Source organism: Periophthalmus magnuspinnatus, chromosome 15 (genome assembly GCF_009829125.3).
Source record: "Periophthalmus magnuspinnatus isolate fPerMag1 chromosome 15, fPerMag1.2.pri, whole genome shotgun sequence".
NCBI classification, from domain to species: Eukaryota; Metazoa; Chordata; class Actinopteri; order Gobiiformes; family Gobiidae; genus Periophthalmus; species Periophthalmus magnuspinnatus.
The window spans coordinates 15,096,618-15,107,093 of NC_047140.1; the positions used below are offsets into that span (position 1 = coordinate 15,096,618).

General features: G+C 37.3%; 1 protein-coding gene across 2 annotated transcripts in view; it reads right to left on the reverse strand.

Moving 5' to 3' along the window:
- Positions 1–8,944, reverse strand: part of LOC117382962 (regulator of microtubule dynamics protein 2) — a 59,773-nt gene extending 50,829 nt beyond the window's left edge. Inside the window, exons 1-3 of one of the 2 annotated variants that reach the window (XM_055227263.1) lie at positions 8,880–8,944; positions 5,563–5,623; positions 4,954–5,405 (exon numbers count right to left, since the gene is read on the reverse strand). In XM_055227263.1, the coding sequence (XP_055083238.1) occupies positions 4,954–5,396 (443 nt within the window). In that variant the 5' untranslated portion in view covers positions 5,397–5,405; positions 5,563–5,623; positions 8,880–8,944. The remainder of the gene's footprint in view (positions 1–4,953; positions 5,406–5,562; positions 5,624–8,879) is intronic. The other variant, XM_055227264.1, reaches the window with a different exon arrangement.
- Positions 8,945–10,476: the final 1,532 nt, after the last annotated feature.

Here is a 10,476-nt window from a genome sequence, read left to right on the forward strand (position 1 = left end):
CAACCCAGCACATGACACAACATCACTGTAACTGCTGTTACTGATGAACATTATAGAACATGAAGAAAATGACGCAGCTCAGACAGATGTTGCCAGACACCAATCAAACTTCAAAGATAGGATTCTGGCTCTGAGGAAAGATTAGTTTGGTTTTATAAATTTTCTGTGTAACAGACAAAATGATTAGGCTCTGCATAATCAATCACCTTCAGACTGCCATCCTTAATAATGTTACAAATGTTTGGGTAAAGACATCAAGTTTTATAGGTCAATTATTAGATGTGGGCAGCTAAAACTCATAATGTTAAATGCAGATTTTTGTTGTAATACAGCGAGTTCTTGGGTCTAGTCACTAATAGAAATGATCAGGTTCAACATTTGTGAATTTACCTTCCGGATATTCCGTGAACTCTTATCCATAGGGGGCAAAAATGGCTCATCTGGGAGTGTGACATATAGCATTCTAGATACTGAAAATCACTAGTCTTTTGAATTTGAATATACTGAGCATTTAGTCTATAATAAAAAAAATACCAGAAAAGGTGGCAAAAAGATGATAGACAGTAAAATAAACTTTGAAATGGGGGAATGCACTGTTATTTATGAAATGTTTCGTTCAATTAATAGTCTATTCAGTTTTGGGCAAACTTAAGCTACAACCATAGACTGTATATAAATGTAGCTAACACATTAGCCACCGCGTTCCAAATAGGAAGTGATCATGGATGCGTTTCTGGCTCCATCGGCTCCAATTCAGTTTATATTGTAAAACTGTTACCCCTCGCTCTGTAACTGTTGCAATGAGCCTTGTCATTTTGGTCTGAAACTGTTTGTATTAAGCTACTCTACATGATCCTAGTGTTTTTATTTTGCTATTTCATCCATAAATCAAGATAACATCATTAATAACAGACAACTCAGGCGCCTTCTTTCCCCAAGGTTGTTTCCACTAGCATTAACAACAAGTTTGATTGACAGCATTGCTAAGCGCTTGCTCCCTCTTAAATATTGTTATTTTAATAGATCCATGTCTAAACCAGCAGTGCGGGTGAGATTGGGCGTTACAGCCTGGCTCCAGATTGGCTCTTTGGTTGCTATGATACTCTGGTCAGAATTTCAAATATGGAACTTGGCTCCAAATTCACCCCTATAACATCTAGCCTCAATGAGCTTCATTTGACTGGAGCCGAATTCTATGGGTGACATTATACTCACTTCTTTATACATTCTATGACTACAACAACAGTTCTAATGGATTGCAAAAATACTGTACGAGTCCTGTCATTGGGATCATCCAAAAAACGTTTTGTCGATAGCACCCTGCCACCCCTATCACACCAGCCCTACATAGAGAAATATAATGTTGCTTTCAATGAAGGCAAAAAATCTCTTCAAATGGTAGGGAAAAAATGTACCGGTATCTAAAATTTCCATGCAAACCAAGTACAGTGAAGTAGAATCAGACTGTCTATACACTCACTGAGCAACTCCCAAGATGGCAAAGTTCTATCCTAACATGTACAGTGCCCTCTGCTGGCCTTATAATAATGCACAACACACATCACTATTCAGACACAATCATAAGTACAAGTTTGTTTGCTGTCTAATAAAGCATTTTTTCAATATTTCAACATAATCTGTGCCTATCCCATCAAAGTTTCATCAAACTCTCAATCAAAATATTGTGAATGGAGTAGAGGTATAGGTAGTTCTTAAAGGGGATGTACACCTGACCTGGGGCTCTGGTTGGCACAAATGACAGAGCGGCTAAGAAATGCCTTTAATTATGGGAGGAGAGAGAGGAGAGATCTGAGTGAAGCGTAATAGGCCTGGCTGTAGGTGAGGCCTTTGAAGAGGCCGTCCGCTGTCAATCAAAATGTAGAGTTAAATCACACAAGGGCTCAGCAAGTTTGGAAAAATTAATCTGTATCACAAACAGTTTATCTGAACTAAAATGTGTGAGTGGATTTAAGGATTTAATTAAACTGCATATGAGTAGACTACTCAGTTCACTCAAAAAATATCAAAGGTTTAGCTAAATCTTTCCCTCCAGTTTCTCAGTTTTAGTTTGAACGTGAAAAACAGACCCATGAAGACATGGGAATATTTAGTTCTGGAGAGACACTGAAATTTGAATGGAAGATGTTGTAACAGTCCATAACACTTCTGACAAAGCGATATTGTGAAACTGCTTTAATAGAGAGTTACAGCACAATGATCTTTTTCTCCATACTTCTGGAGAGACCAATATATTGTTTAGTAACTGTAACCTTGGAAATAGCCAATTCTAACTGTTCAAATTACATTTTTATCAATTCTGAATAATCCCTGTATCCTTGAGCTATGCATTTTCCTCAACTTCTATCTAAAATAAGAAACATAGAACAACAGCATAAACTAGGGCTGCAATTCACAATTATTTTGGTAATTGGTTAATCTGGCCATTATTTTTTTCAATTCAAGTTGTGAAAATTAGATTTTTACAAAATTTGAGCGAAATGAACCCAAATTACCTAAATAACTGCAACCTTTATAGTTTGAGCATTTCAACATAGATTTTAACATATTCATACTGAATATTGCATATTCGGTTCATTACCAGTGTTTACAGTACAAGCACGAATACAAGTGTCTTAATCCAGATTTTATTAGATTCATCTCTGGGTCTGTGTGATTTTTACACTTCACATGAGGCCAGTGCTATGAAAGAGCACCATCTTTTGGTTTTGTCGTGGGAGGTCGGCGCAGGTTAGATATTTGAGTTTGAGGTGAATGAATAACATTTACTCACATATTAATAAAAACATATTAACAGAAAGTTGGAAGCATGGAAATTTGGGTATACTCGAAGAGAAGTGCATGTCACTTAAGTAAATAAACTTGATTAAGGTATAGATTTAAAACTATGTTTTTAAGCATAGAAGCTTGCAATTTCATATACGCCACAACAGTCCCTGGAGGACACTTCTGATGAAGCAATTTCATACACTTTAACATAGAGTTAGGGCATAATACTCTTTTTGTCCTTAGGCCACAATTTGACATTTAAGGTCATGTGATAAAAACCTGCCTCTACGCCTCTACTGCCTCTAAATACTTGATCCATTCATTGAACTACAACCAGCATTACAATTGTAAATATTCTTATGTTAGGCAGCAAGTATCAGTGTCATGCGAGGATCACAGCCAGGCCAGCTGACACAAGGACACAGCTTATTTAGAATGAGAAAGACAACTGTGGTTTTTAAACTGATGTGTTTGTCATTTCATAAATATCTACTAATCAGCGTGTTTTTGCACAAATGCCATTGTGGTTTAGTCATCTGGTCTTTGGCTAAGACATAGGCAGATATTGTTGAAGTAAAACTGCATGGACGAGTGTTCAACTAGTTGGCAATTTTCAGTGTCGGGAAGTAACTGAATACATGTACTGAAAATACATATTCTGAATATAAATTTAGAGTACCTATATTCCGGTACAGTTATTCGTTCATTTGGTGATATTCAGAATACAATTACTTTCTAACATTAAAAAGAATACATGGCAGTACTTCATCGTGCAATTTTTGCTTTGAACTGCACAGTATTAGTGAAAAAAAAGAAAACACAGCTGTTGTGGTGTGATTTTCCATCTCTAATTAGACTTTGTGCTGTATTCGATTTTCAAAGTATTCTTCCCATTTATTTGTAAGGTTTGGAAAAGTTGGATTATCAAGTTAATATAGCTGCAAAAAAGTATATAAAATAGCTATTTGCAGGGTAACACAAGAGGTGACATTTCTGCACTTATGTTGTTTAGTTTAGGCAGGTTTAGGCAGGTTTGGGCATTTTTCTGAATGGCTACAAAAATATCAAATAAAACTATCACTCAGGATAGAACTATGGGTGAATTTTGTCGTGCTTCAGTACAGATAAATTGTACAAGCAGCTCTTTAAGTCTAAATAAGTTTGCTGTGTGCTATGTGAATTATAATTTTTTTTTTTTTTTTTTTTTTTTGTCTGAGAATCACGAAGAGAACTGTTACCATGCAAGCTGTTAGCATTACTGTGACAGCAAACCTCACTATGATTTCTGAACTATTTCTGTTTTTTTCTGTTCATCTTTTCTTTTCTTTTTTTTTTTCCAAAACCTGTACATTTAATAAAGAAACTAATGTAATGAATATTGTTATCAGGTGAATGACACTTTTCACAGTTGGTAAAAATAGATTGTGACATCATATCGCAAAGCATTACGACTTCTTAAACAAAAACTAAAACAAGCAGGTATGTTCTCGTCCAGCAAAAACAACCTCCTCATTTCCAGTTCTAACATTCTGTAAGGTATGTTCAAGGTACACTTTATTGTAGGGAAATGTATCCTCTGTATTTAACAAAGGGCTGGGTGATATGGAAAAAAAAGGACTTTTCCCCCCCATATTGATCGATCTCAGTTTTGATCTCGATTTTCTTATTATTGTCTTATTGAAAACATAGAAAGGTAGACTTCAAGCATAAAGAGCAGGCTGTCAGGATCACTACAGTTCTTATTTTGTATTGACATACAGAGATGCACTGTGGCTCTGACTCAGAGTTTTCACCTAAACAAGAGAGCTGCAACTCCTCTTCATCACCACACGCTCTTACTGCTACAAGATACACTTGCCTTACCTTTGATATAATGATCTTTTCATTTATGGCACAGCCCCAATTTAGCCATTTAGTTTAGCCATCATTCTCCAGATCTTAAGCTTAAGACCTCCAGATCTTAAGCTTAAGTTTTGGTCGAAACTACTTTAGCTCAGGGATGGTTGGCAATATTAAGTAGTAATATTAACTTGTTTACTTCATACATCATTTTTGTTTTTTGCAGTGTTTAAATGTATACAGCGTGCCCTTTTTTATCTAAGGTTGTGACATTAATTGCAAAGTGGGCTATTGAAACAGATTTAAGTGTAGTGTAGCCCGACTTACCCGCCCTCACTTTCTGCCTCCTCTGAGCTCCTGTCTGCGCTCACAGCAGCAGTAGTGGCCCGTTTTCTCCTTCCAGGCGCAGGCCTGTGTAGAGGGCTAACCCTCCGCGTCTCCGGGCCTCGAAGCTCGTCCCTCACGGCCACTTGCAGTGTGGGTATTGCGGTCTTCAAAGCCTTCATCTCTTCCTTTAGCTCAGACACGCACTGAATCAGAGCCTCTAGTCTGTTTAAAACCTCCACCTGGGCCCTGGGAAGACCGCCGGGGCCATCCGCTAACATGAGCCCAGAGACGAGGTCACTGCTGGGGGTGCGGAGGGCATGCGCGGGCATGGAGTGGCGTCTGCGGTGGAGGGTGTAGCCTTGGTAACAGGCCACAGCCAAACCGAGCCCTGCCACTCCAGCCAGAGCTCCCAGAATCAGGACTTTGTTGTCGGACTGAGCCATTCTTGGGGACTGTGGAGGGAAAATGGCAAAGAACATTAAGACAGCCCAGTTTAAGATATTCTTAAGATTTCAAATTTAGTTACAGACAGATGTATTTTAAAAAGAGGGTTTACACTTCTATGGGTATTAATCATTAACATATTAAGACCACCATGATATCTTTTACCTTTGTGCCTGATGCACAAGCCGAGCAGGAAGAGAAGAGGCAAAAGACACAGATGCTCTTCCTGAAAGGGCGAAAAAAATTGAGGGAGAGATAATGGTCAGGTGATCTGGAACCAAAAGACCCACAGGTAGAAAACTACATAGGTCTAAACATTAAAGCCTATCAGGTCAATCTACACAGAATATAAAAGCACAGTTTATTTAATGCAACTCTGGTTCTATGAATGTCTGTTTATCGTTCTCTCATCCCGTGGCAGCGCACACATTTCCTGGCCACTTCTTTCCATATGGATAAACGGCATTTAGGCCTCTGAATTCAAAAATAAAGTGATCAAAACTAATACCACATTATCCTAGCCAATGTGGCTTTCAATTTCCTTAATTAAGTAAAATGCCTATTTGAAGCAATGTGCTGCTGATTTTTGCAGAGACTGAGATATCTAAAACAGCCTGTAGGTAAAAAAAAAATGCAGTTTGAATGTATTATTGTCAGTGTTATGGCACTAAAATACAGGGTGAAACAGTCCTCTTTACAGTGAAGGTGAAAGCTGGTTTAGGTAAATATGTTTCTCAAACTGTGGATGCGGATTCAGAAAAGATTGTAGATAGTTTAAGTACAGCACAGTTTTTAGCTTTTCTGAAGCAAGAGACTTCATTAATCAGATGAAATGATGGCGAGTAAAAAAATACATATACAGCATGCTTTTTTATAAACTGAATGATAAGAAGATAATATAAGCAGTAGGCCTAACCATTGTTAATTCCTCTGAGTCTCACTTAAGTATATCCAGAGAGAAATCTGCCCAGATGTGCAATATGCTTAGCTGGAATCACTCCATCCAGCTAGGAAATCTGTAGAAATGATCCAAAATATAGGAAATATGATGTGTTTTCCCAAAAATGTTGGGGTAGGGCCCCCAGGCCCTACCCCAATTCCTCAATGGCACTACCTATATATAATCTAACAGTCCTCTACCTCCAGGTTCTGTATTGGCTCACCTAGTTGACTTAATGTATTGTTATTGCCAATTGAATTGTTGTCATTTTGATGTATCTCCATTTAAGAATAATACAAATTTAAACAAAAAATGCAATGTGGCAGGCATTTCTTCTTTTGCGGTGATGGTAGGACGGCTGAAGCTGAACCTTCCCATAGTCTCTCTGAAATCTGTGGGAAACTCTGGGTTGTAAGACAAAAATCTATACAGAAACTACTAATCAATACAAAAAACAATATCAAAACTAGATACTCATTGGATGTATCAATATACATTTTTTTTCCTCTCAATCTGAACTAGTACCACATGATCATCGAAAGTCCAGTAATTTTGTGTGAAAATAGCAGTCCATAGTCTTATGAGAGCATTTTTATTAGGAATGTGGTGCCGTTTCTGTGTACACTCTGCACACCTGACTGGGCGACAGGTGCGTAGAAGGGGAAGCACTTGGTCTAAAAGGTTTAGGAAACATCCGCACACTATCTCACTCTTGATTCAATTTTATTCTTACAACGTTTCGGTCGCTCTGACCTCCCTCAGGTAGGAATGTGGTGCCAAAATCATTAATGAATCATCTTAGTATAATAGTATATGAGTTTGAAATGTTACTATCATGAAAAATCAAATTGAATGTGTAAAGAGGCTGTATACAGCCCAAGTGCTTGGACCAGTGGTTCTTTACCTTGTTGGAGGTACTGAACCCCACCACTTTCATATGCGCATTCACCGAACCCTTCTTTATTGAAAAATATGTTTGGTTTTTTTTCAAATTCAAGACATATGTTTTACTGGTGCACAAAATGAACCATGCATAAACATCTAAAACCAATACAATGCATGAACTCACAACAAATTACATACATACCTTTTCACAAAGACATGACCTTTTTTAATACTACCACACTGAAATTATTTTAATTTTTAATCTTATGTATTCCAATAATGAACTTATTGTATTTATGCAATTTATTATTTTTAACATTTTAACACACACCCATCACCTAATTTCGGTAATGCGCTTCTGTGGTCCCTCAAAGATGTCCAATCAGAGCGCAGCCTCCCAGTCAATGCCGGGGCATCACTCTGGCCGTGTCTCATGCCGTGTCTCAATTCAAGTGCCCTTAAATGTCCTTAAATGCACCATTGTGCCATTAAATTAAGTCGGGCAGGTACTTTGATAGGCATATTGAAGGGTGCATTTGTTGAATTGGGGCACAGCCAGCGTCTGGAGACGCTCGCAGTCCACGAATCAAATTGGGTGCGTGTCTTGACCTCCGCCGAACCCCTGAGACTGACTCACCGATCCCCTAGGGTTCGATCGAACCCAGGTTAAGAACCACTGGCTTGGACACAATGAACAGACCAGTGAGCTGGTGACTGTGACATAAATACAAACAGCCAGCCATTGGCACCCAAATTAAATTAAACATCTGGAGTGGCCAAACTGTCTAACCTGCATTTCTGTGGAGGATGGGAAAGCAAATTGAAAGTTAGGAAAACATGCATCGAGGACATGTTTTCTTGGTCTTGGTATGATGTAAACTCAGGGACAGTTTCAAGGTTTCCAAACTGTCATCCCAAAACTACTTACCCCTCTTCCCAGGGACTGTTTTTACTCCTACTACCAAAACTAACAACTAAAGTGTATTGGTTTAAGTGAAACTGGATTCACACAAAACCCATTAAATAAAATGAATACTGCTAGTCATATTATAATGAATGTTAATTATACTAAGTTCATCAAAGGTGTCCATAAAACCACTTCTTACATCATATATGATTTTACTAGTCCTCAAATATAATTACAAATTCTTATACTGCTACAAAGTAAATGTGTAAAAAAACACAGAACTTAGCTTAGAACTCAAAGAGCATTACATACAACTAGCTAAATACGTAAACAAGATATTTTAAGATATTTACATTTTTAATTTAATTTTATATGGGTTAACAAAAACAAACACGCCCATTAGCAAGGATAATCAACATTACCCTTAGGATGTGGCTTGGCTTTTTCTTCTTTAACTTTATACAGACTGGTCCGTTTCAGTGTATTTTAAACATCAGATGGACATAATACCCCCGCGTACGACGTTTTATTGATCAGAAGTTATTTTATCAATCCCACTCCAAGGGGTGATGGCTAATACAAGTGTCAATATTACCCACAAAACCTTCAAATATTTGACAAAATAGACGCTTCCAACTATAAGCATTAACCAGACAATCCAACACCGTTCACACAAGTTACTCGCAAATTCAGTCGAGAAATTAGCCTGTGGCTAAAGTCCCCAGTGAAAATGATGGCAAACAAACTTACCTCTCAAGGTTATTCGGGTAAACAGCGTTCAATTCTTAATTGAATTAAAAAGCATGTTAATGAAACTGTAATCGTGGGTTGTTGAGAACTAAAAGTTCAAAAGTATTTGATAAAACGCGATAAGGTCAGGAGCAGAGCAGACACACGTTTGTTTACACTGGTTTTAACTTGACAGCTAAGTGGTGCTACAATTTAAAGGTCCGGGTAGGACCTGCTACCGTAAGAATAGTTCCGCCCAAATCGTGCATCGTATAATTAATAATTGCAAATTAAAAAAAACTGAGCACTCAAGACTCGAATGCAGAACAATACAGGATTACTCAAAATGTCATTATTATTATCATAGTTCAGGAGTAATGATGACGGAAGACCATATATCAAAAATGCTTAAAAAGTCTATTTTACATAATGCATGGGGATGTAACTGATTTCAAGGGTGGCTATTTTTATTGAACAAAAAAAAAGTTTTCATATGCACCCTAGGACACCTAAGAAAATACTTTCAAACAAAATAACATCGTAAGTACCGTAAAACAACAACAAAAAACATGGATCTGAATTAATGCCAAAACATCAGAAAAGCCTATTCCTACCTTTCTGCAAGTTTTGAGCAGTTTCTTCTCCTGTGTTTAGTGACAAAATGAGCCAAGCTTTCATGCAGTCTGCACATTATCAAACGAACCTTGAACTTCAGTGAGCTCTGCATCCTTCAGTTTGCTGTAAAAATGTCACATTAAGAAGGATGTGTTCTGGGAGTCCATCTGCAAATGAATCAACCAGATACAAAGAAATAAATCACTTATTCATTGTAATATTGTAAGCTTTACACAAAATAAATACATAAATATTACAATGACATAATAAATATAGACTACACTTTTTATCAACTGTATAGTGATGTTTAGTGGTGAAATAATTGTCCTGTGAAAGCATGGACTAAAACAATGTGGAGCACTTGTTGGATTACCACCTAATGATGTCATACAGTGGGACCAAGCCACAGGGATGGAGACAGAGTTAAGTATGGAACCTTACCCCCACTTAATATGGAGTGAATGAATAATGCAATTTAAAGTGCACTACCAGTCAAAAGTTTAGATACACTGGATACACACTTTCATTTATATCTCTTCTTCATTTTGCATTTTAGATTCTCACTGAAAGCATAAAAACTAAGGATGGACACATATGGAATGTAGTTTACAAAAATAAACTCAAAATAACTCAAAACGTGTTTTAGATTTTTAAAAATATCCACCCTTTGCTTTGATCACTGGTTTGCACTCATTGCACACCTGTGAAGTGAAAACCATTTCTGGAGATTTCATTGAGTGAAGGCCAAGGGTTTGAAACAAAGTAAAGTGTAGATACTTTGAGGAATTTGAATGTAAAATGTAAGTATTTATTTGAAGGTTTTTGTTTGTTTGTTTTCTTTCCTTTGCTGCATAATTCCATCTAACTTGTCGTGTGTGTGTGTGTGTGGGGGGGGGGGGGGGGTATGTATGTATGTATGTATATATATATAAAGTAGTAAAGATGACACAATAAACAAATACAAACTAGTACACCTAAAGGTACCTGAATACACAGAGATAAT